The 27,115-nt window shown below is 38.8% G+C and overlaps 1 protein-coding gene across 8 annotated transcripts in view; it reads right to left on the bottom strand.

The window, feature by feature from the left end:
- Positions 1–27,115, bottom strand: part of SPECC1L (sperm antigen with calponin homology and coiled-coil domains 1 like) — a 101,004-nt gene that overhangs the window by 64,903 nt on the left and 8,986 nt on the right. For all 8 annotated transcript variants that reach the window (XR_005589735.1, XR_005589733.1, XR_005589734.1 and 5 more), the window contains exons 2-5: positions 16,373–16,562; positions 12,272–12,428; positions 9,582–11,215; positions 8,482–8,689 (exon numbers count right to left, since the gene is read on the bottom strand). Coding sequence is in view for 5 of the 8 variants with exons in the window: in XM_039505844.1 (XP_039361778.1) it covers positions 8,482–8,689; positions 9,582–11,215; positions 12,272–12,428; positions 16,373–16,525 (2,152 nt within the window). In the remaining 3 variants the exon portion in view is untranslated. The remainder of the gene's footprint in view (positions 1–8,481; positions 8,690–9,581; positions 11,216–12,271; positions 12,429–16,372; positions 16,563–27,115) is intronic.

Here is a 27,115-nt window from a genome sequence, read left to right on the forward strand (position 1 = left end):
AACACCAATTTTGCCATCATTTAACTGCAATTTCAAATCAGGGTTGTTGGGTGTTTTTTTTAAGTCTTCGCCAGCTTCAACATGAATTCAGAATCAAAGGCTATTTTACTGGCTTTGATATAAGAAGCAATTACTCAACAAGCTTCTTCAAACCAATTATTTGTCATCTTCTAACAAACCATGGAGTCTACTGACACTGCTTCCCATATTTTTTATAGTAATATTAGGATATGATTGTGTCATAATGAGGGCTGTCAAGTGATTAAAATTAACTGCAATTAATCGCACTGTTAAACAATAACAATACTATTTATTTAAATATTTTTGGATGTTTTCTACATTTTCAAATATATTTGATTTCAATTATAACAGAATACAAACTGTACAGTGCTCACTTTATATTTATTTTTTATTACAAATATTTGCACTGTAAAAAACAAAATAGCATTATTCAATTCACGTAACACAAGTTCTGTAGTGCAATCTCTATCATGAAAGTTGAACTTACAAATGTAGAATTCATGTATAAAAAATGCACTCCAAAACAAAACAGTGTAAAACTTTAGATCCTACAAATCCATTCAGTCCTATTTCTTGTTCAGACAATCGCTCAAACAAGTTTGTTTACATTTGCAGGAGATGCTGCTGCCCGCTTCTTGTTCACAATGTCACCTGAAAGTGAGAACAGGTGTTTGCATGGCACTATTGTAGCTGGTGTCGCAAGATATTTATATGCCAAATGCGCTAAAGATTCCTATGTCCCTTGATGCTTCAACCACCATTCCAGAGGGCGTGTCCATGCTGATGATGGGTTCTCCTCGATAACGATCCAAAGAAGTGCAGACCGACGCATGTTCATTTTCATCATCCGAGTCAGATACTACCAGCAGACGGCTGATTTCCTTTTTTGGTTGCTTGGGTTCTGTAGTTTCCGCATCAGAGTTGTTGCTCTTTTAAGACTTCTGAAAGCATGCTCCATATCTCATCCCTCTCAGATTTTGGAAGGCACTTCAGATTCTTATATCTTGGGTCGAGTGCAATAGTTATCTTCAGAAATTTCACACTGGTATCTTCTTTGCATTTTGTCAAATTTGCAGTGAAAGTAATCTTAAAACAAACAACATGTGCTGGGTCATCATCCGAGACTGCTATAACATAAAATATATGGCAGAATGAAGGTAAAACAGAGCAGAAGACATACAGTTCACCTCCAAGGAGTTCAGTCACAAATTTAATGAACGCTTTTTTTTTTTTTTTTTTAAATGAGTGGTATCAACATGGAAACATGTCCTCTGGAATGATGGCTGAAGCATGAAGAGGCATATGAATCTTTAGCACATCTGGCATGTAAGTATCTTGCGACGCCAGCTACAACAGTGCCATGCGAACACCTGTTCTCACTTTCAGATGACATTGTAATTAAGAAGTGGGCAGCATTATCTCCCGTAAATGTAAACAAACTTGTTTTTCTTAGTGACTGAACAAGAAGCAGGACTGAGTGGACTTGTAGGCTCTAAAGTTTTACACTGTTTTGTTTTGGAGTGCAGTTATATAACAAAAATAATCAACATTTGTAAGTTGCACGTTCATGATAAAGATTGCACTACAGTACTTTTATGAAAGTAGTGAATTGAAAAATACTATTTATTTTGTTTTTTTACAGTGCATATATTTGTAATAAATATAAATATAAAGTAAGCACTGTACACTTTGTATTCTGCGTTGTTATTGAAATCGGTATATTTGAAAATATAGGAAAACATCCAAAAATACATTTCAATTGGTATTCTATTGTTTAGCAATGCAGGCATAAATATCTGTAATTTTCACTCCATGCATCTGAAGTAGTAGTTTTTTTTACCCACGAAAGCTTATGCCCAAATAAATCTGTTAGTCTTTAAGGTGCCACCAGACTTCTCGCTGTTTTTGTGGATACAGACTAACAGGGCTACCCCTCCGATACTGGAAAACAAAAGGATTCCCACCACATGCCAAACCTATTTAAGGCAGGGGAGTGACAAAGTGTTCGTTCTTCACTGAATCCCCGCCCAGGATGACTGCTGGAAACATCTAAGAAACAAAGACAAAGTGGAGGGAGGGGGAGAGGAGGAGAAGAGCTGAGCCCAGGCTGGAAACGTGTCTGGCCTGTGAAAAATACCTGGAGTTTTAATCTGCAAACAAGAGCAGCTGGCCTTCAAGAACCACTGCAATCTGCCTAAAACAACATTTAGGGTGAGAAATTACTATTTGTAACCAGTTTCTTTAGTATCTTAAGCTTAGTTTGCGTGTTTGTTTCATTTGATAAGTAATCTGCTTTATCTGTTTGCTAACCTTATAATCACTTAAAATCTATCTCTTGTAGTTAATAAACTTGTTTTTGTTTCCTCTAAAACCAGTTTGTGTAATTCATAACTGGGGGAGGGGGGGAAAAGCTGTGCAGATCTTCCTCCACATTCGGGGAGGGGGTGAATGTCATGACCGTACGCTGTACAGGTCTCTGTGCAGCGCAAGACGATACAATTTTGGGTTTACACTCCAGAAGGGGTCCACTGGAGTGCTGGGCAATTCCCTAGCTGAAGCCTACCCAGGCAGAACTGATTTCATTGTCTGTGTCTTTCTGCAGCTGGGGGTGTCCTTACCTGTGTGTGTGCTGGAGGAGACTTGAGGGCCTGGCTTGGCAGGACAGTGTAAAGGAGCCCAGACTGGTGGACCAGGTGGGCTCAATGGTACATCAGTACATCAGGTGGCACCCGGGGGGAGGGGAACCCACCACATCTATATCTTGTGTATTCATCAATTACTCTTATTCCCTTGGGCCAATCTAAAACAAAATCTTATAGGCAATCTGCAAAAGCATTCCATCTTTCTTCTTGGGTCATGATATTTGCTCTTTTCAAGTCTTTTGACAATAATTTTAAAATATGTGCAGCCATGTGTCACGTATTTTCTTGCAAAACTTTCCTAATCTTAGCCATATTGGCTTCATTGTTCGTCACAAAATAAATCGCATGGCATTTACTTCCTCTCACTCTTAGGAACACTATCAACTGTAGAACAACAGATGAATATGAACAACTGAAGATAAATGTTTGTCCCACATGTAAACATTACTTCCCTCAGTAGCTACTGTAACACAATACAGTAGAACCTCAGAGTTATGAACTGACCAGTCAACCACACACCTCACTTGGAACCAGAAGTATACAATCAGGCAGCAACACAGACCAAACAAACACTGTACTGTGTTAAATGTAAACTACTAAAAAATAAAGGGAAAGCAGCATTTTCAAAGCTGTATTAAGTTAATGTTCAGTTGTAAATTTTTGAAAGAATAACCATAATGTTTTGTTTGAAGTTATGAACATTTCTGAGTTACAAACAACGTCAATTCCTGAGGTTCGAAACTATGAGGTTCTAGTATAGGCTTGTTGTTAAACTTAAACCACTCATCTACAGTCACGCACAGGCACTCAGTTTCTGAAGATACGTATGTTATGCCTACAATAGAAGCACCAGAATATTACACTAGAACAGTGCTCCAAGTATGGACGCAGATTATACCAGCCAAGTACCAATATAGCAAATACACCTTCCACAAAGGAAACAAATTATAAAAGTGTAGTTTTGCCAGTATAATGCATCTCTACTACGGCCTTCTGCTGGCACAGCTATGTCAATCAGGGACCATACCTCTTCAAGCTCCTGAGTGATATAGCTATACCAGCAGAAGTCTGTACTGTAGACCTGACCTTAGTCTTCTAGATTTAGGGCTTGTCTACACTTACCGGGAGGTTGATGTGTGGCGATCAATGCATCAGCGGTTGATTTAGCGGGTCTACTGAAGACCCACTAAATTGACTGCCGATCACTCTCCCGTCGACTCTTGTACTCCACCTGAATGAGAAGCACAAGGTGAGTCGACAGGAGAACATCTCCAGTCGACATAGCATAGTGTGGACCCCGCAGTAAGTAGATCTAAGTACATCAACTTCAGCTACGTTATTCATGTAGCTGAAGTTGCACAACTTAGATCAATCTCCCTCCTATAGCGTAGACAAAGCCTAAATGTTTCAAGAGAAGATATACAGTCAACACAAATCCTGACAGAGGAGTACAGCATGGTTGAAGCTTTTCATTTTTCTTGAATTGTAAATGTTCAGTGTAGGCCTGTTCTATATTTAAAAGTTATACTGGTAAAACTGCCTGTTACTGGTATGATTTTTTTACCAATATATTTACACCGCTACAAGCCTAGTGTACATGCATTATACTGGTATAAAGGAGCCTTTTACTGGGATAGCTATTTCCCTTAAAGTAGAGTATCTTTATACCAGTATAACTGCAACCACACTAGCAGAGTTATACCTGTATAATTATGTTAGTATACCTCTACCCCGATATAACACGACCTGATATAACATGAATTCTGATATAACGCGGTAAAGCAGCGCTCCAGGGGGCGGGGCTGCATGCTCCAGCGGATCAAAGCAAGTTCAATATAATGCGGTTTCTCCTACAACGTGGTAAGATTTTTTGGCTCCCGAGGACAGCATTATATCGGGGTAGAGGTGTACATTGGTAAACCCAACAATAGCTATAACACTGCTTCAAAGACCACTTGTCTATTATGCTCACCAAAACTGTCTCATTGTTTCCTTGTACTCTGCCTGTATCCATCTGCTGTCTTTTGTCTTATTCTAAGATAGTGCCTGCCCAAAGAGTGTCAATCTTTTGTTCTGTGTTTTAACAGCGCCTAGCCCAATGGTTTTCTAGATCCAAGACCAGGACTCCTACATGCTAAATTACTACAAATAATAATAAAATAATGATTTAAATAATACAGCTTTCTATAGTAGGAAAATGGGTTGGATCACAAATACACCAAAGCACTGGCTTTTCGCTTATCCATTTTGTGTTTGAGTTTCTGTTATTGTCACATAAAGGTGTTAAGTCCAAGTGATCAGTCTTACTGGGCAGAGATTAACGCTTTCAGTGTCAAATTTTAGTAAGAAGTCACCTGTGTTAAGGTCTCAAATTTTACTATTAGTAAAACTCACTTGTGTTGAATAAATTGAATCATTTTGTGTGCCATATAATAAAAGTGGTATAAATAACCCAACATCAGCAAGAGTTAAGACGATTGAATTCCAATGAGATTTTAAGAGATCGTCATCATCTGTGTTTCAAAATATCTTGCATTAAATGTATATACAAACATCTTGATTTTAAGAAGAAAATCTGACAACCTAGGTGCTAATTTAAGTAGCTAATCTCTGTTATAAAGACAAACTTCACCAAGAGCATGTGTTTCAAGTGTTCATTCAACATTTATTGGCTCGGTTTTAGAGAGCTGGGGGGTTGGTTTTTACATAAAAAACAAATGGCTACTAGACAATTTAGCATACTTATTTTACCAAAAAAGACTTTCAGTTCAGTTCATTTGGTTTTTCAAACCCAGCATCCAAAACCAGAGCAAAAACGCCACCTAGTGTAATGTTTCTTAAAAAAAAAAAAAGGCTTAGCTATACTGGGAATTTTTGCACCTAGTATAAATGTGCTGCACTGGTGTAAAAAAATACACCTACAATCTTTATTCTGGAATTTGTTAACTTTTTAGTTTGCAACCTGGGAACCTTAGCATTCTTTTAAAGTAATTTTTGCAAGCTTATACAATATGTTTTTTTTTTTAAGTTGAAGGGAAATGTCATGTCACAATGATTAAACACAGTTGGTTTTTTTAAAGACATGATGGCATGGGACATTTTCTGTGTCCTCACTTTCTCCTAGTGCTAACTTTGGTCCTCTCAAACATGTACTGGTGGACAAGAACCTATAGTAAGAATCCTTTTCAACAGTGATTTGAATTTTACTGCTCATATTGATTAGATCATTTAGTTTCGCAAGCTGTTGAACATTATCTACAATTAAATTCCTCATGCAACTAAGTTTGAATTTCATGCCCAGACTGTTGTAACACACTTTTTGCTATATTCCCAGTTTCATCTTTCTGGTCTCTAGTAGCTATTCAAAGGAATGACACCTAACTTCCTGCACTTGAGCTTCTCATATGTCACTCCATTATTTATTCTGGCTGCTCATTAAACTGAATTCATTTCAAGGTCTTATTACTAATTTCAGTTATGAAGTACACCTTCCTACTTTTATGGACTTGTGAATTGTCCAATTGTTTATTAATATTCTGCCACTATTTATTGCTTCTCACATCATCCCCGTCATTTACAGTTAGTTCGACACTCAGCACATTCTCTCCTCAAAGAGCTACAGCAGTCACTCTATCCTATTTTTTAAATCTAAACCAAAGACTTTTCTTTCCTATTACTTTTTTACTATGGTTTAGTTGTTTTAATGTGGAGAACCATGCTTTTTCTGAATGGTGCTATATACAGAAACATGTAATGAAAAATTCTCTACATTTAAAAAGCCATTAACATGGACACCATGTATTTGACCATTCATCTCAGACTAATTCAAGGTCAAAGGAATTGGTTAATCTATTAATATTAGAGAATTTGCTGTTGTAATGGATTTTTCTGTCACTTTAAAAAATTTAACAGATGGTGGTATTAGATTCTAGATCCGTGCTCCGAGCACAAGTCCTAAAGAGATTTGCTCCTCCTCTTCAAGGGGTTGCTCTTTTTTTTATTCTATGGGAAGCAGTGACACTAAAGGACTATTGTAAGAATTTTAGTTTTGAAGCCATGAAGAGTTGAGAGTTTTTAAAGGTATTGATTTATGAGAAGAGTATTAACAAAAAGGCAGATTTTAATTATACTATTATTTGGTTACCACACTTTACAGCTACCTCAAGGTGTCACTCTCCTTCCTGCCTCTACTTACAATACAGGATGTCTCATGGAGCTTTGAGCCTAGCAAGATATAGGTCTGCTAACTGACTGAATTGAGGTATGCAGCCTCATGACTGCACACAGCCCTTTTGAGACAGGTCTGTGTGACAAAATTGGAACTGCTTGGTAACATTATATGGATACTGTATGTTAACCTGGCTATTGGAGTGTTTACCATATGATTTCGCTTTATAGGGGACTGTAAAGACAAAACAAGAAGGAAAAGAAAGAATGGCTCAAGATAAGCTACCACTAAGGAAATATTTGAGGGATGTTAAGTGACCATAGCAGAGCCATAGGCTGTGAGAACTCTGGCATGATCTTCTGCTAAGCCTACTGGAATGATTTAGTCCAGAAAGACCAAAGCCCAAGAACACAGAAGAACAACAAACTATGGCAGTTCAGGGAAAGTAGACTGATATGAAGACACCTGCTGGGGCATCTAAAGATGTTATGTCTCCTGAAGTTACCTAAAGACTTAGTCTTGTGAGTGTAAGACAGACATGCATGTAGAATGTTGATTTTAAAATCCTTATTCTTTAAATGCTTTGTCCTTACCGTTGACGCAAAATATATTTTGATGCTAAGAAGGATGCTTTGTCACTGTATACTACTGGTCACAGGCTCCCAAAAGGAAGAATTGCAGGTCTCTGAACTCAGTCAGATCTGCTGGGTGAGCTTGGTTAATCAACAAGGTACTGTAGCCCAAGTCTTGGACTCAGAGTGGGGCAAATGCAGACTTTCATACCAAGATATGTAAAAGGCATGAAGCCTGACACTTGCGGGAATGCACTGTGACGGACCAGAAGAGGGACAGAGGTGCAGCTCTGTAATCATGACAGTCGATATTTATATTTTCAGACAGACACACTCCCCACTGAACTGCTAGGCAAGACTGGCAGGCATGATTTTTGCTGGATGCTTCAAGTGAGTTTTGAGCCACACTATTCAGGAAATGGACACTAAGAGACAGCAAGATAGAAAATTTTCCCAACCTGCTTGAGTTTTCCCAACTAGAGCTGCCAAATTCATTTTCAGTTTCACAGTTAGAGCAAGTACACATGGATGTGACCACGAAGACAACAGTATATGCAAAATTATTTAGGGTCCCTGTTCAATTTCTCCATTGAAAATACATTTTCTTCAACAGGGAGACTTTTCTTGGTCTAGGAAGAACCAAATTATCCACAGATGTAGACATATTTAACTTTTGGAAGTTTATATAGCTTTGCTGTACTGGAGAGAAGAGAACTTGGGTTCTCCCAGACAGAATTAAATCAATAATCACAGGTAATATGCCATAATCTGAATCTATAACTACATGCTGTTCTGCTTGAAAATTGACTCAAAATGGCATTGAGGATTCATATTTATTCTCAAGATTGCCAGTTCATATTTTCTCAACTTACACGTGTTCGGCCCCATCCCCAACTAGTCCTGCAAGTCCAAAGTCAAGCTGAGTTCATTCCTTCTAAGATTCATTCATTCTTTCTGCAAGGTTTATTCTGATTTCAAACCACACGTGCGCAAACCACAATTAAAATACTTTTACTATCCTGTTTCAGCTGTTTTCAAGTTAAAATATGATGCATCAAGAGGAACTCATATCACTTACTCTCTAAGTCAGATATGATGAGGTTGTCATGAAGTTTCACAGCTCGATGCTGCTCTACTTCATCTTCCAACTCGAAGATTGTTTCTTTCATGTCACTTCTTTCAGTCTCTTTTTCTTCTAGCTCTGCCCGAAGCTTTTCTAGAGTCATATTGAGATCCTCAATTTGCTTCTTGGCTTCTTCTTGGAAGACTCTGTATTCATCTTCAACCTGAAGAAAAACCATTAAATGACCATAATGAATTCAGGACAAAGACAAACTCAAAATAAAAATTGGTTGCATTTCACTGCCACAGCCATCATCCTTAAAATATTTTTTAAAATCTCATAAGAACTAAATTTAATATCAAGAAGTGTTAAGTGAATTGGGAAGCTTTATGTGAATTCATTAGGAGTTGCTATATCTGGACCAAAGTGTGATATGTCATACCTAACTTTTGGCTGCACTGCAACTATCACGTTGGACCACTTTCACAGTTAAGCTCTTATTTCCGAGCTGAATTTATTTCAGAATCTATCAAGCACCCCACCACATGACAAGGGAAGAAGTAACAGAATAATACTGAATCACAAGCTGAAATGAAAAGCAGCCAAAAAAAAAAAAAAAGAGTAATATTCCCCCAACCCCCACACACAAACGTGATTACAAGAACAAGGTTTAAGCCCTGAGCTAATCTTTTCATCATTTTATGCCAATTACTGAGAAAGAATATTGTAGTACAATACATGAGGCACCGCCTAGGTAAATCAGCTATAAATTATTTACACCTGCTTAAGGATGTCCCACAATCGCTTTATTTAAAAACCAATGATCTGCTTAATTCCACTAAGGTTTTACATATCTATTTTTTCCCCTTAAACATGTGTCATTTATACAAGTAATCCAGCACAGCTGAGTTTAGGTGTAAAAAGCTTCATAAAAGGACACACTTTTTTTGTACATAAGATCCAATAGAAAAATTTTGAATACAGGCACATTCTGGCAAAGCTCATAACTGGTCACATACATCCAAGGAACAAATTGAAAAACTGTAATGAACAGTAGAGGGAGGCTTGGAGGCTTATATGTATAAGATATAGAATGATAATTGTTTGAACACTACCTTAGCAATGGCATCCTGCAATCGATTAGCATCATTGCGAGTGAGAGCCAGCTCTTCCTGCAGACTGCTGGCCAAAGTCTCTGCTTTTTCCTTGTCCAGTCTGACACTCTCCAGCAAATCTTGTATATCTGATTTATCTCCAGAGTTGTGTATAGAGTACAGTTCAGCCACTTTTTGCTTTTCATGCTCCAGCTGAGCCTTTAGCCTGTTCATCTCAATCTGGTCACTGGCTACTGTGGCTTTGTACTCCTCTAAGGTGGCTGCTAATGCTGCCTTACTTTTCTGCTCTGACTCAATAATTCGTTCCATGTGGTGGTTCCGTTCTTTTAGTGCCCCTATAATTTCTTGGGCCTCCTTGTTATCTTGCTCTGCCATCTTCAAAGTGTTGCTCAGATGCTGCTGGACACCCAGCAGTTGCTCTCGTTCAAAACGAGCATTCTCAGCAAGGTCCATATACCGTTGCTCTAACTCCATATACCTCCCACTTTTCATATCTTCATCAATAACATACGAGATGTGATGTTCATCTAAAAGGGAGCGAAAATATTCAATCTGTCGGCTGAAGTGTTCTAACTTGTCACTCTGCTGGCACAAGGATTCCATAAGAATTACTTTTTCTTCTCCAAGTCTTTCATTCTCACTGTTCAGCTCTTGAGTTATTTGTTGTAAATCTGCAAGTTCCTGAAGTGTTGCTTGAAGCTCCTCAGCTGTACTATGCTGGTTCTCTTCCATCTGGTGTATCCGTTCTGTCAGACAAGCTACAGAAACTTCACTTGCATTGCCACTGCTTCCTTTCCTAGATCTTTCTATGCTTGGTACTCCTTCAGACTCTGAAGACGATGGAGCATCTAAGGCATCATCACTTGATGTAAGTGGCTGATAAACTTCACTGCACTCACTGTCTAAATTATCCATGGAGTTACTATGCTGATTGTCCATTAAGGTGTTTTCGTCCTGACTCAACAAATCTTCCATTGAACCAGGAGCAGAACCTTCCACTGAAGATGTAAGAGTGCCACCACCATCACTGTGGTTACCAGTTGTGATCTCTGGGCTCAAAGATTGATAGCCAAAGAGTTTCTCAGAGTTGTCTAGCCTTTGTTCCAAAGAAAAGCCCAATGCGTTTAATCTGTCCTTCAACATTCGATTCTCATTCTTCAATTGGTTGAGCTCTTCTCGGATGGCAGTGTTTTGCTCTTGTAACACTAATAATGTAGACTCTACATCAGTTGGTTGGTGAACAACAATGGCCTCTTTTTCCTCAGACTTCTCATCACCCTCATGCTGATCTTCATTAAGGCCCAGCTGAGCACGCATATCTCTGAGTTCATTCCTCAAGTGTAAAATCTCCACATCTTTAGTTTTTGCTAAAGTCAGAAGATCTTTCACTTTAGCTTCCAAAGCAGCTTTGTCACTGATTTGATTGTCCGATTTGGATTTACTCATCCGAACATCAGACTCTGGATTAGTACGACTACGGGAACGTTTTGCCAGAATGGTATCATTAGTCCCCTGTCCTGTCAAAGGCAGTTTTTTGCTTTGGTTCAGACGGGAACGATCACGTATTCTTTCCCTAGAAGAGCTAGATTCTTTATTTCCAGATGAAGTGCTACGCTTGGCTGTGGAACTCGTACCTGTATGTTTTTAAAAATTTAATTTTAATTCATTTAAAAAAAATCAGCAACGTGAGTACATGTATGAAATTACATATATAAGACTATATATTTTGCTATGATTATAAAATGGCTGCCATTCTAAACCACACTTTCAAAAATGAAATATGTGGTCTATTTATGAGAATCTCAAATAGGTTTAAACATTCTTTATAGTGTCTAAAGACATGTTAAGCCCCCCCCCAAGGATTAAAAACCCTACTGTTTGCAAGAGGAACAGAGATTCTCTCCTAAAGTTTCCAATAAATTGTATACAAAAAGGAAGAGTAACTATATGTAAGATACTTGATATCCTCTCTTTAAGTTCACAGATCATAGCTACATCTTCACTTTTAGGTATGCCAGTTGAGTACTTTTTATAAACATGTATATTCTGATCCAAGAATGAAATCAGAGTATTTAAATACTCTCACCATCAAATTCAGTTTCTCACCATTCTCACTCAAAAATGCTGAAGTAGAGAGCAGTATCATCACTTCTTTACTGTAAGGTGACTTACAATTTATTAACTTTACTGAGCCCCAAAAGTAGCAATTAGATAACAACCATATTTCTACTAATTGTGTGGTGATAAACACTATGGAATGTCAGACCTGCCTGAAGACTTTACAAAATTATTTATCCTTAATTACGTACATCCGTGGAGATGACTAGCTTAACACAATACCCAATATTGAAGATATTCATCCCTTACCTAAAACCTTTAATGCCCAAAGTAGGGATTATTTTAGCAGCATAAGTCTACATTAGCTGTTGGTCCCAGAGAATACCACTACAGAAAAAGCTAAATGACCAATATAAAAAAAATAGTATATGAAGGATTTGCAATACAAGGATTATCAATACAAACTGGGTGAGAAGGGTCATTGGCAGAGTGCTCTATTTGGCCTGGCCTTTGCTGAGCTCTTCGTTAGGTGCTTTGGTCCCTGCCTATGGAAGAGTTGCAATGGTTTCATAACAGAACAAAAAAAAAAAAAGCCAAGGAAACAACCCTTTGAGACTAATATCTCCTTGTACCTGTAATAGTCTTGGGTTTATTCTCCAGGTTGTTCATGGTGGTCCCTGAAGCTGAAGATGCTGTGGATGTGCAGGTGCTCTTCTTTGCCTTCACACCATTGGTCATAGTCACCCCACCACCAGCCATTCCCGCTAAAAGGTCATCATTACTTTTTGTCTGAAAAGGGAAAAGGATATTAACATGACTGGATACGAAGTGCAGGACCAGAAATGTTAACTAATCAAAGCTGCTGTTATTACAAGTGAATATTTTTAAACACAATATATTTTAAGATCTAAAAAACACATTCAATACATTGCTGCTTGGATAACACGCACTAGTAGTCAATCCACTATTTGAGACACAAGGTGGGTGAGGTGTGTCGTTAAATATCAGTTTAATGAGTTCAGTCTGATCTGGAACCAAAAAAAAAATTATGAACCATAATAATTTTATGATTAATTACATGGTGTCACTACAGGTTGGTGTTTTAGTGCCTTAACTGTGCATTTCCAAACCTTAATATGTTTGGATTTCTTTAAGTTTAACTTTAACTGAGTGTTCTGGGTTTATATAATGATGTATAATAAATTACATCACCTCTATTTAGGTATTTTAACTAGGGCTGTCGTTTAATCACCGTTAATTCATGCAATTAACTCAAAAAATTAATTGTGATTAATCGCAGTTTTAATCACATAATTAAGCAATCGAATATCAATGAAAATTTATTAAATATTTCAGATGTTTTTCTACATGTTTATATATATTGTATTCTGTGTTGTAATTGAAATCAAAGTGTATATTATTTTTATTATAAATATTTGCACTGTAAAAAATTATAAACAAAAGAAATAGTATTTTTCAATTCACCTCATACAAGTACTGTAATATAATCTTTGTTGTGAAAGTGAAACTTACAAATGTAAATTTTTTTTGTTACATAACTGCACTCAAAAACAAAACAATATAAAGTCAGAGCCTACAAGTCCACTCAGTCCTACTTGTTGTTCAGCCAATCGCTAAGACAAACAAGTTTGTTTACATTTACAGGAGATAATGCTGCCCTCTTCTTATTTACAATGTCACCAGAAAGTGAGAACATGGCACTTTTGTAGCCAGCATTGCAAGGAATTTACATGTCAGATATGCTAAATAGTCGTATCCCTTTCATGCTTCAGCCACCATTCTAGAGGACATGATTCCATGCTGAGGACGCTCATTAAAAAAATAATGCGTTAATTACATTTATGACTGAACTCCTTGAGGGAGAATTGTATGTCTCCTGCTGTTTTACCTGCATTCTGCCATATATTTTATGTTATAGCAATCTCGGTTGATGACTCAGCACATGCTCATTTTAAGAACACTTTCATTGCAGATTTGACAAAACACAAAGATAGCTACAGCACCCAAACCCAAGATATAAGAATCTGAAGTGCCTTTCAAAATCTGAGAGGGACGAGGTGTGGCGCATGCTTTCAGAAGTCATAAAAGAGCAACACTCCGATGCGGAAACTACAGAACCCGAACCACCAAAAAAAAAAAAAAAAAAAAAATCAACCTTCTGCTGGTGGCATTTGACTCAGATAATGAAAATGAACATGTGTCGGTCTGAACTGCTTTGGATTATTATCAAGCAGAACCCATCATCAGCATGGACGCATGTCTCCTGGAATGGTAGATGAAGCATGAAGCGATACATGAATCTTTAGAGCATCTGGTACGTAAATATCTTGCGACGCCAGCTACAACAGTGCTATGAAAACGCCTGTTCTCACTTTCTGGTGACATTGTAAACAAGAAGTGGGCAGCATTATCTCTTGCAAATGTAAACAAACTTGTTTGAGCAATTTTTGAATGCAGTCTTTGAATGCAAATTTAATTTTTGAATGCAGTTTTTATTTTTACTTAATTCTACATTTGTAAGTTCAACTTTCATGATAAAGATGTTGTACTACAGTGCTTGTATTAGATGAATTGAAAAATTCTATTTCTTTTGTTTTTTTACAGTGCAAATATTTGTAATAAAAAATAAATAGAAAGTGACCACGGTACACTTTGTATTCTGTGTTGTAATTGAAATCAATATATTTGAAAATATAGAAAACATCCAAAAATACTTAAACTCTGGTATTCTATTATTGTTTAACAGTGCAGTTAATCACAATTTTTTTAATCACATGATTATTTTTTTAATTGCTCGACAGCCCTAATTTTAACTTAAATTACTGATATGTTTTCAATCTTAACTCCAGCTAAACAACTTTTGTCTAGGAATATGTATTAACATTCACAAAAAAATACAGCAGACTCCAATAAATTTAAAGGTTAGATGACACATTTTCTATGTGAAGAAGACAGCATGCCAGAGGCTTCATAGACAACACCATAAATGATAAAATTACATAGATACGTTCCTTTTAAAATGGCAGTTGCTTACTGATATTTTAACTCCCTCAGACATATAAATTGCCAGCGTGACTAAGTCTACAAACTAAAACCTTCCAACTTCTCCTACATATGGGAACACTTGAAAGATGTACGTAGTTTTATTTCACACAGCTGGCATGACGACAACTGCACAAGAATGAGTCACTCAACTATGTCACTAAAACCTAGCTAAAACCCTTAAGGTGCAACAACTGTCAGTCACTAGTTAAGAAGGGAATTTCTTGCTGTGCCTAAGATGCGTGTAATTGACATAATACTTTTTAAAATTGTACACCTGAGTTGCCTGAAGTGCTACTGATAAAAAGAGAAAATTGTAAACACATAGCAGGCCAAATCCTTTCAGAGATAGATAGATCATTCTCTTCTTTGTTTTGATTAAAGATATGACAGCTGGAAACTCTTGATGAGTAAGCTACACACCACAGTCAGAAGTACATGCCAGTCAGCTCTTAAGAGGACAGTTGTCGATGACACTGGACACTACTCAGAATGGTTACGTATCACATGATGGTTTTGTATTAAACAGGATGCAAGATACAAACAATGTTTTGTCAGGAATCTATTTCTAAACATAAGATAATGTGCAGATTCACCAGCTGGGGAGAGAAAATAAAGTCCCAAGTACAAGGCACTTCACACGTCCCTGTATTCAAGGCTCATTTTATTGTCAAAACAACATCCCAAAACAACCACCACAAAATTCCGGGTAGTATCTATCCAAGACTTTTCTAATTTCTATCAGCTGGTAGAGGAAAGGAACACCCTTTGATTTTGGTAATCCTGTCTGGTTATTTTGGAGACCCCTGGACATGGATCCCTCTGATCATGGATGTCTCCTGTCTGCACCCATCTAAGAGGCAGGAAATATTATACCTGGCTTCCTGTAAGTCACATGCTTGCTCCCAGTGATGTTCCCTGAGACTACACCATTCAATTTTAAAGGGCCCAGGGGATGTAAAAGGTGCAATGTGATGTGCACATATGCTCCAAAGCCTGGTGCCTTGTTATGCTGAGAGTAAGGAGAAACCTACAAGACAAAGAAGAAGATGGAAGGTAGGATCAGCACACACCACTTGGGCTGAAGCTCCACTCCAGATACAAAATGGAGAAAAAATGAAAAACTAGGAACAGTGTGGCTGCATGGATCGGACACCAGTCACCAACGTTAAGTATACCAATCAGGCAGTCTCTTAAAAGTAATACAGTCCTCTCAATTCCCCACTGAAGTATCCCTCTTGAGAAATTTCAGTTGGAATTTTTAATCTTGACACAGAGCTTATCATCCTACAACCACTCCACGAGTCAGTCAAAGAAAGTCATTCAAGAGCACCACATGACACTCCCTGTCAGAGAGCGATTAATGATGCCCAGTGGAAGGCAGCTCAGTTCCCACTCTGCCCTCTTTACAGAGAAGTCAGGAAAGTTAAGTTTCACAAGGTGCATTGCCTTCCACCATGGTACATATAAACACATCCAAAGCTGCAATATTTAATGACCACAGAATTCGTAATCTCTCAATCTGTCCTGCATTGTGTAACTACTGAAATTCTCTTCAGTCACTGAGAGATTATGAATCCCAGTTTTCCACTGCATCAGTATACTCATTCTAAAATTCTATCCTTCCAAATCCTTTACTGTCCAAAAAAATCAAGGCTATTAGAGCTTACCTTCAACAAGGATGTTGATGTTCCAGTTTTTGAGAGTTTTGTTACTGCAGACACTGAGGAGCCGTTTTCTGGTTTGATTTTTTCTATTGTTTGAGTTTTATTTATCCCGGACACTTTGGGCGCTGAGCCAACAGACCTGCTTGCTTTCTTCATTATGGGCTGCCTCTTTGTGATGCATTTACAAACAAATCTGTGAACACAAAAACAAGTTAGAGAAGTGTTAAAGACAAGAAAGATGTAATATAGTTCTTTGAATGATTTGTTTAAAATCAGTACCCCAATGATAATAACAACAAGCATAAGCCAGAGCCAAATGGTATGCACATGATTAAGGAAGAAGAGTAGAGAGATTTTTGCGAAAAATTAAGTGTTCAAAGCAACTAGACTCCCAGGTTATATATTAAAAATATCTTCAAAGTCTCTTCTCACAAATAGCACTGAACAGATGGCATTTTATAAATGACCCACATAATCCTGCCTTCTTATCAGCAAAAACAAGGCTCATCAGGATAGTGATGTTTTTGATCTCTGACTGAAGGGAAGAAAAATACAATAGGAGTACTCTCTACCAACCACCTAATAAATGATTACCAGCACTGGCCTTAGGGAAAGAGAATATTGTATCTGCCAAGCTGAAAGGAAAGTGCTGCAAAAGTTCTGGCAGTTAGAGAGGAAAGACGTGTTAATATATAAAATTCAGTGCTTGAAAATCCACTCTCCCTCTAAACAGTTGTGAAGAGAAAGTTGTCTCTGGCTTGCATGGCGGTCCAGTCATGTAGAGTTTAGAAGAAATTATGTTCCTAGCTCCTATGATTAGGAAGATTTCCTTCTGAATGGGAGCCAAACATAAAACAGTGCACTACTGTCTTCCAGAGTCTGCAGCTAGGCCACTTCAATGCTTCTGTCGCTGCTCATAGTCTTTTGTTGCTTGTGAAAGCTATCAGTTTCACTACTGCAATTCCCAATATGTTGAGAGCATATGAGAATTTCAATTTCACCCTCTGGGGCATGACAAACCTATGAGTAGCAGGGGTGGTGAGCACTACCGCTGTTCACAAGGGCTGACAACTCAAAATAGAGACTAGAGGGAAAGGCAGAATAATGGAGATCCACCACTCTCAGCAGCCAGGGAGCTGGGTGAGGATTAGAAAAGAAGGGAACATTCTTACTCTTTCAAGAGCCAATTAGTGATGAAAATAGCGATTATCACTCATCTCTCCCAGTCAAGAGACTCTGGAATGGAAGAAGAGAAGGAAAAGAAAGCTTCCACTCCCGTCAGGCAGCCATAAAGTCAAGGGAATAAGGGAAGTAGGTGTTTAGATTTATTGGAGTCTCATTATCTAGTGCTTACAGGAAATATGGAACAAGAACATCTTTCTCCCCTTCTACAAAAAAGGGCATTTGAAAGACATGAATGGTTAGAGATGATTCAGAATGTGGAGAAATGCTGCATATAAATGCAGTGATCAGGACTACTAACAACATTTAAAAGAACATTACAGTACTCCACTCACTCAACATGTACACAAACTACTTTTAAAATTTAATTTCTTACAACTTAAAAATCTTTCCGTATTATTTGTATGCATTCAGATCTGTAGATACTGTTAGCAGCAGCACTTTTCATTTTTAAACTACTGAAATTTTAGTTTGGTCATTTCTGAATCATCAGAAAGCCAAAAAAGCTTTCAACTACCACCACATTTGTGCAACAAATTCTGCTCTGTTTTACAGACAGCATTATGTAATCAACGAAAGACCTTTCAGAATGCATACGCACAAGATAGAAGAATTCAAGGGACATAGATATTTTTTAAAAATTACAATTTCAGGGTAAAACCTACAGATACTACGGACCTTCTCAACTTTACATTTTAAACCAGTGATTTATAATTGCTACAAGTGCCCTGTTTGATCTGTAGGTGGAGACTGAAACTAATCTGAATCAACAGTCAAAGTTAATCAAGACATATAGACCTTGCCAATTCCTCAGACTGCATTAAACCCTACCCTTTAAATAAATGCTCAGAGCTAAGATCAAGTTGTCACACCTACACTTGTGTCATTTATCAAGTAATAATTTGCAACTATTTAAAATATGACAAATATTGAATGTGCATATGTAGTTAAGATGAGAAATATTCTTATCCTTTCATTTATGACAAAAGATTGTGCTTTATTAAATTGTGGAAAATATATGGCATAGGCAAAAATCAAGGTGTGAGGATAATTATTTCTTGAGCAAGCTTTTGCACTATGATGAAGTATGGGATCTCTTCTTATAATTTTGTTTACTGTTCTGAAGCATACAAGCTTTGCCTGTGTACCTGTAAAACAGGTTGCAGGCTAAATTCAAGTTATGTCTTGACTTAAGACAAGCGTCTTATACAGCCAATATCTCATTGCTCTAATGAAATCTAGAGTACCCTCTGGTGGTAACAAAAGAGCATGTGAAAGATATAATTTCATGTTATTAGCCTTTCCTAAGAATGGTTAGGAAGAAATGAACAATTAAAAAACAAGGAAACTGACAGGATGAGCCTTAAGGGTCTGCTAATCTATTAAAAAAAAACTGGTCAATTTGAAGTCTTTTTTGAAATTAAAATAAATTTAAAGTTTGAATACTTATTCAAAATGTGTTAGTATTCCCATCCCAAACTATGTGTATCTTTCTGTAGCCAATGCACCTTTCAGATTTACATCTTTCTGTATTTTACCATTTGTATATAATTACATAGACTAGAGCAACTGGTTTACTGCAGCGAATAAAGTTACCAGACTAAAAAAAGATATGAATATAGGCTGTCAAAACATTTTCACAGAAAGATGCAGTTTAGACTTTCTGAATTTGAATTATGGTCTAATCCTGCACTGAAGTAAATGGGAGCTCTGTCACTGACTTCAATAAGCGTAGGATCTAGCCCTATGAGAGCAAATATAACAAAATAAAGTATCTGTTCAACGTCAGATGGTTCCTATTCATAGTGAAGTTCAGAGAAAACATATTGCTGTAATTTTCATTAAAAAATTACTAGCATATACTCCAAGAATAGCAACCGCATGACCAAGGTAATGCAACTAAATATTTCTACACCCTTCAGATCAGGAATCATGCCTGCTTCTATAATCATACAGTGTATGGCAGAATGGTGCCCAAGTCCTAGTTGAGGCCACTGGTTATTACTATAACATTGAGTATTAATGAAAACTGTTTCAAAACATTTTATGTAGATAAAAATGTAATTGGATAAGCACAGAATCCTTTTTCAACATAAAAAAAGAAAAATACTTAAAACAAGCACCTGAAATTATTTTTACTCGCTTTAGATTTGAATTGAGAGACAACATTTACATAATAAATTCATTTTTAAGCCAAAAATTCAAATACTAAGTTTCAGTGCAATACTACTGTTTAAAAATGGCAGTTAAAAAATCCTTCCAAAACATTTTATAATAAAAAGACAGTTATGATGCTATAAGTATTCAAAGGCTGCACTCAAGTAGGAATTCAATACTAACAAGTTTCAGAGCGTACTATGAAAAGCACCTGTAGGCACTCTGCTATTATCTTTTAAGGATCAAAACTTGCAACATCCCCTTCTCATGAAGGGAACTGAAAATAAAAATGTCTACTTACCCATTTTTTATTCATCAGAATAAAAATTATTTAATCAGAATCCAGTGTGGATTTAGCAATAAATGAAAAAATGCTCTGAGAGAGAGAGGCAAGAGCTATATAGCTAAATCCAAAGTGACATCATAGGATGAGATTTTTATCTGTTTGTTAATGTTGCACTAAGAGAGAGTGTCAACACCACACATGCATTAAGAACTAGGGCATAAATCACAACAAAAAGGAGGACTAAAACAAGTCAAAAATAATCACATCAAATAAGTTATTGTTAGCAAGAGAGGGAAAGAATAAGTCACAATAAGCAGAATGTGAACATTCATTCTAACCTGTACCCTTTCCCAGACTTTTCTCTTTCAACAGAACACATACCAAAGAAAACTAAAACCAATACTGTGCAATATTGTGTTCGCACCATTCTAGTGGAGACAGATGCAGACAGTCCTACACTTTTATATCAGCTGCAAATAAAACCCCAGAAACATTTTTGAAATGCTTTGCCCAATAAGAAGGCACGACTCTGTACTACAAACTGATATGGTAAGGCTGCCCAACAGCATGAGATTCTTTCAGAGTTACTGTTTGGACATCAATTAAAATGTTCCATTCCAGAAATCTGTAAATGGAAGGGGCATCTTTCCCTATGAATACTAAAAGTATGTTACTTATAGCTTAACAAGTGGTTTATTTCAACAATTCTTGGTTTTGCTGTCGTAATTTATATCTCATCCATTCTATTAAACAAAATTACTCATGTCAATCGTGCCATGATAGGAGAACCTTGGAAAAAAGTGCCCGAGATACTCCCTTGCCTAGTGAACAAAATATCACATCTTCTATGTATGAAATGAAAAATATGTAGCCTAAAGAAGTTATTGAACAATAGTTCTAGCTGCATAAGAACCATTAAGACAAGGTAGAATGGCCTTTTCATGAGAATTCCATGAATCACAGCAGAAAAAAAATAGAGACCACCCAAATTTCAGTGAGTATATTAACAGTATCTTATGAAAAGTCCAGGAGGAAACAGATTATAAAACACCTACCAAAAACAAAGGGTCACAGAGCTTCCCAAGCCATTAAGAGTGCTGGCCCCACTATACTGTCGACTCTTGAGGGAATTCTGTGCCCCCCCCCCCCAAATCTGTGCCAAAAAAATAAAAATTCTGCAAATTTTGTCAATAAATATATGTGGTAGCTCCAGCATGGCAGTGAGGAGCACAGGCTACTGGCTGCATGGAGGTGGGAGATCATCCTGCAACTCTCTGCCCTCCCCCGAAACAGACTCAGCAGTAAGGCTGCACTTGAGAGTGCAAGGACTGGGCCTACCCCAGAAACACCCCAGGGCCCTGCCTCTCTGCACCAGGCACACCAGGTGTGGGCAGGCAGGCTCAGCCCGGCAGGATCCAAGTGTGGCAGGGCTAAGTGTGGGGAGGATCCAGGTGTGGGGTGAGAGGGTTCTATGTGGGGAAATATGGGTGCAGGCAGCTCAGTGTGGAGTCCGGGACTATTTGGATGCACAGAGGCAATGGGAATCTGCAGGGGGTCCAGGTGAAGGTGGTTAGGATTGAGTGGGTGTGGGGGGGTCTGGGTGTGGGGGAAACTCACTCAGCGGGGATGGGTCCGGGTGCTGTGGGCGTGGGGCTTGGTGGTATGAGGGTCCAGGTGCAGCTGGCTGGGGTTCAGTGGGGTGAGGGGGGCAGGGTGCTCATTGGGGTGGTCCAGGTGCATGGGGGTAGGGCTCATCGGGATGGGAGTTTGAGTGCAGAAGGCTAAGCGGGGGTGGCCTGGGTGCAGCAGTGGGGGTTCAGATGCATGGGGGTGGGAATCGGCAAGGGGAGCTCCAGATGCAGGGGGCTGGAGGTCGGTGGGGGGTGATCTCGGTCCAGGGGTGGAAGTTGGCAGGGAGGGACAAGGGATTAATCTGACCTGGCCCTGGCTCCCAGTGGGTCTGACTCAGCCCTGGCTGGGCCATCCCCCTATCCGCCAGTTGCTTCAGGTGCCTGAAACAACTTACCCACACTGCTAGGGAGGGGCATGTGACTGCTCTTGCGGCTTCCCTTTGTTTCCTCATCAGAAAAGTAATTTTTCTGCGGGGAAGCAAAGAAATCTGCAGCGGACAGGCATTCTGCACATGTGCACTGGCACAGAACTCCCCCAGGAGTAACTGTCATTTCATATTCACATCCACACATTCCCTGCCCCAAATGCCATTCATCTCTAGCAGTGTAAAATTTCAAAATAAATAATTAAGGACAAACTGTGGCCAACTGAGCAGTCACAGAAGGCCACTGAGGTGCGGGAAGGAAAGTCTAGGCACAGGAGGTTTTGCAGCCCCCTTCACAATAGAGAGCCACATTCTGCTGAAACTCCCCAGGTAGGAGCATAGACAGGAATTTCTGGGCAAACTATGGGCTGGCCAGTGAATTGATACACAGGCAGTCCTCTGACTTACGACATAATTACTTCCTGATAATTGTGTTGTAAATCGAAACATCGTAACTCGGAACCGCAACACACTCCACTGCGGGACCAAGTATTGTAAAGTCTAAACCAAGTCGAATCAGGGGGTCAAATCAGAAACATCATAAGTGTCGTTCGTCGTAAGTCGAATGTAGGAAAGTCAAGGACTGCCTGTACTACACACAGATGCAATGAATTCCAGCTCTTAGTGTTGTAGCAGATGTAGCTTATACTTTCAGCCCATGAGCTCCACAAGTACTTTGAACCTTACCTCTAGGTAGAGACAGGGAAGGAAGAAACTCTCATCATTTCTGAGCTCCCTACAAGTTCACATAGTTTCTTTTTAATGAGTTTGTACAGGGAACTTCAGAAAATACAAATTAAGGATGAAGTGTCTGAATTCCTACTTATTTTGGGGGCACAAACTAAAAAGTACATTTCTCTATAAATTGTGGAATAATCACTGGGCAAAAACTAGATGCTATGCACCCTGATTTCCTTACTCCTTGTTTGGAGAAAATTTAAGCCCCATGTCGCTGTGAGCAATGTTTAACGGCTGCTAATACTTAGCATTCCAGACAAGTGATAGAAACATTCACAAAAGGACTGCCTAACTTATGATGAACTGTGTTCTATCTTTTAATAACACAGAATAATTCATTCTTGTTTTTAAGATGGTATTATAATTTAACTAGCAGGCATTTCAAGACACTGGAGAAAAAACAGTGACTGCTTCTAGTTAACTCAAACTCTGCCATTAAAAAGTTCAGCTAATTTTTCTGGAAATTGAATTTCAAAATACCGAATGCTCACACAAGGATTCCAAATGTATATTATTTTAAAACAAATTTGAGATGATTGTATCCCTATAACTGCCTTTGTAGATAGGAAGTGCACCAGTAGAAACTATTACAGAAGGTTTCCTTTTGTTTCTGAATGGATTTTCCAAGAAAATTTGACAGAGAACGCTAACAAATCCATTTATTGCAGGAATTAAAACTAGAGATGAGGAAAAAATTCCAAGTGAGTTAATGGAACTAAGGAATAATTATTACTCAAAAGTGCTACACTAGTGACTTAGAATACAGTCCACAGTACAATTATATAGGATTTCCTATGTTAGTAATACTAGCATACATATTTGTAGGTGTATTTGAATGCATATATAAGCCCACTATAATGCAAACTGAAACAATAAAGTTTAACAGTCAAAAATCCACATGAACAAGAAACACTGAAGAAAATGGAAGAAGAAAGAAATGTAAAGTGCGGCATGTTTCTCCTTTAAGGTTTCTGTCATATCAACAGCAAAACAAGGCTCTGTTTAACGTTATTGTTTTCCATATCCCATTGGTAGATTTAAAAGTTATATTCAAACTAGCAAAAATGGGCCAGCAGTTGAAATAATACACAGTTTCAGTATATCAGTTACAGCTTCATTTCAGGTCATAAAAGTATTACACAGACAACAAAAAATGTAGTCCTCAGCAAGAGCCTTAGGCTGCATTTTCATGGAAAATTAATCAACGATTACTCTGAAAACTGGGTTTTCAGGGTTAATAGCACTGGTGGGCAGAAAAGAGTTCCAGTTCTAGCATGTTAACCCACATCTGACCAATGACTGACTGGCCTGCTTTAGCTACAGAAGTTGTTAATTTAATAAAAGGACATGGTCAACCTAAAAATTACACTCTGAAAATGTTTTTTCTTTCTATTGTTACAAGTAACACCTAAGATGAGTGCTGCTGAGCATCAGGTAACCAGGAGAGAAAAAAGTACACCCCCTCCCCTCCTCTCCATCCCCCTTTTTGCTCATTTGATTGCTTACTGCAATGTGTGTATAGTCATTGTCCCCACTTTCCAGCTGTCAGTTCCCCCTGCAGGTATGAGTGTTTTACACAGCAAAACTGAAAAAGAAGCATTTTTAAAAAGATACAAATATGCAATTGTAAGACCACAAAAAACTGGTAGGATAACTGAAGGGCAGGTGCTGGACTTAAAACTAAAACTTGCATTCGTTTTTTAAAATGACTAGACTTCAAGCTGATAGTGTCCTTTACAGTGTGATTTTCACTCACTGACATAACTCCTCACAAAAGTAATGGTCAGAGTAAGTGGCCAGTGTTTACCTTTTAAGAAATTTTATTTCTGTATTTAAGGGCCCCATTCCGGATCCTCTCCTTTCTCCAGTCTGAAGCCCCACCCGGTAGACTCCTATATCAGCAGCAGGGGCAAAGCCAGCATGAGCAGCAATGGCTGCCTAAACATGCTTTAGCAGTCCTAAGACCAACGTAAAAGGACCACCTGTGCCAAAAAACTCATCTGATGCAGTGAGGCAACAAGGGAGTGGTGACAGAGTTATCAGGTAGACGGACCACCTGTGCCATACCCTATCCCAAAACCTGGAGCAGTCTGGAGGGAATGGGAAGATCTCCTCCCATCCCAGAATTGGGGAAGGGAGAGAAATAGGTCTAGTAAGGTGCATTTGTAAATCACCACCACCACTATCGGAGGGGCAGCCGTGTTAGTCTGGATCTCAAAAAGCAGCAAAGAGTCCTATGGCACCTTATAAACCAGGGGTCAGCAACCTTTCAGAAGTGGTGTGCCGAGACTTCATTTATTCACTCTAATTTAAGGTTTTGCGTGCCAGTAACACGTTTTAACATTTTTAGAAGGTCTCTTTCTATAAGTCTACAATATATAACTAAACTATTGTTGTATGTAAAGTAAATAAGGTTTTTTAAATGTTTAAGAAGCTTCATTTAAAGCTAAATTAAAATGCAGAGCCCCCGGACCAGTGGCCAGGACCTGGGAAGCATGAGTGCCACTGAAAATCAGCTCGTGTGCCGCCTTCGGCACCCGTGCCATAGCCCCTGTTATAGACTAACAGACATATTGGAGCATGAGCTTTCGTGGGTGAATACCCACTTCATCGGATGCATCTAGTGGAAATTTCTGCATGAGCTTTCATAGGTGAATACCCACTTCGTCGGATGCATGTAGTGGAAATTTCCAGGGGCAGGTATATATATGCAAGCAAGAGGCAGGTTAGAGATAATGAGGTTAGTTCAATCAGGGAGGATAAACTAACCTTGTTATCTCTAGCCTGCCTCTTGCTTGCATATATATACCTGCCCCTGGAAATTTCCACTACATGCATCCGATGAAGTGGGTATTCACCCACGAAAGCTCATGCTCCAAAACGTCTGTTAGTCTATAAGGTGCCACAGGACTCTTTGCTGTCACCACCACTATGCAGACATGCAGGTATATTTTTTGTGTACACTGGGAAATAGGGGAGAAACACACATATTGCACCCCCCTTCCAAAAAAGAAAAGATGACAAAGAAGGGAGGGTGAACACTATAGGGGGGCTCAAGATTGGTTACTGAACCCAGCTCTGAGCTCCCTGCTCCCTCCTGCTGCTGCCTACAGAGCTGACAGAAACCCACTGAGCTCCTCCTCCAGCATCTTTCCAACTTGCCCTGCAGAAGGAAGTGAAAGGAAATTCCATTCCAAAAAAAAAAAAGAAGAGGCCATAGTCTCCAGAACTTTGGAATTGCTGGCTGGCAAAGAACTGACAACAGTGTGTGCTTATTCCATATTCTAGAACTATTTTACTGATTCCATAAGAACATGATCCTTAACCAAGGCCACTGGAACCTAGTTGCCCACGACAGAGGCCTTGTCTGGTTACTCACCAGTAACTTGCTTTGTTTTAGCTACACTCATGCCAGTACTGCCGCAATTTAGAATTAGTAATTACTAATCACTATCGTTAGCCTAAGAGTTTCCTTGGAGAGAAAGGGGAGAAGCTGTAACAGCTGCCTAACATATTCTGTTCATATGGAGTATACTGCAAGTGTATTTTAAACATATATAGAACCTTTCTTCCTAAAACACTTTACAAGTTATATAAACACAGTACAATGAAACTCTAGGAGTAGCAGCAACTGACACACAGAGTACTGCACAATAGTTGGAGAGAAAAAAAGTTTCATGAAATGACGAAAGCAAACCCCCATTCTTGCAGAATGCTTCACAAACAGAAAACAGACTTTCATATTTTAAAGCCTGGTCTGAAAAAATCTACATAGTAAACAGCCTGGAACTTGCTGTGTCTAACTTGAGAATGCAAGTAAACCCTTCCTGGGCTTAGTTTGCATCACCATAAATCACATTTTTATTGACTAGTTCATTGAGAGTAAATATTTAGAATCATAGAATATCAGGGTTGGAAGGGACCTCAGGAGGTCATCTAGTCCAGTGGTTCTCAAAGCCGGTCCGTCACTTGTTCAGGGAAAGCCCCTGGTGGGCTGGGCCGGTTTGTTTACCCTCGGCCTGCGCTGCTTCCTGCAGCCCCCACTGGCCTGGAGCGGCAAACTGCGGCCAGTAGGAGCCATGATTGGCTGAGCCTGCGGACGTGGCAGGTAAACAAACCAGCCCAGTCCGCCAGAGGCTTTACCTGAACAAGCGGCGGACCGGCTTTGAGAACCACTGATCTAGTCCAACCCCCTGCTCAAAGGAGGACCAATCCCCAACTAAATCATCCCAGCCAGGGCTTTGTCAAGCCTGACTTTAAAAACCTCTAAGGAAGGCGATTCCACCACCTCCCTAGGTAACCCATTCCAGTGCTTCACCACCCTCCT

This window comes from Mauremys reevesii, linkage group 18 (assembly GCF_016161935.1).
Source record: "Mauremys reevesii isolate NIE-2019 linkage group 18, ASM1616193v1, whole genome shotgun sequence".
Taxonomy (NCBI): Eukaryota; Metazoa; Chordata; order Testudines; family Geoemydidae; genus Mauremys; species Mauremys reevesii.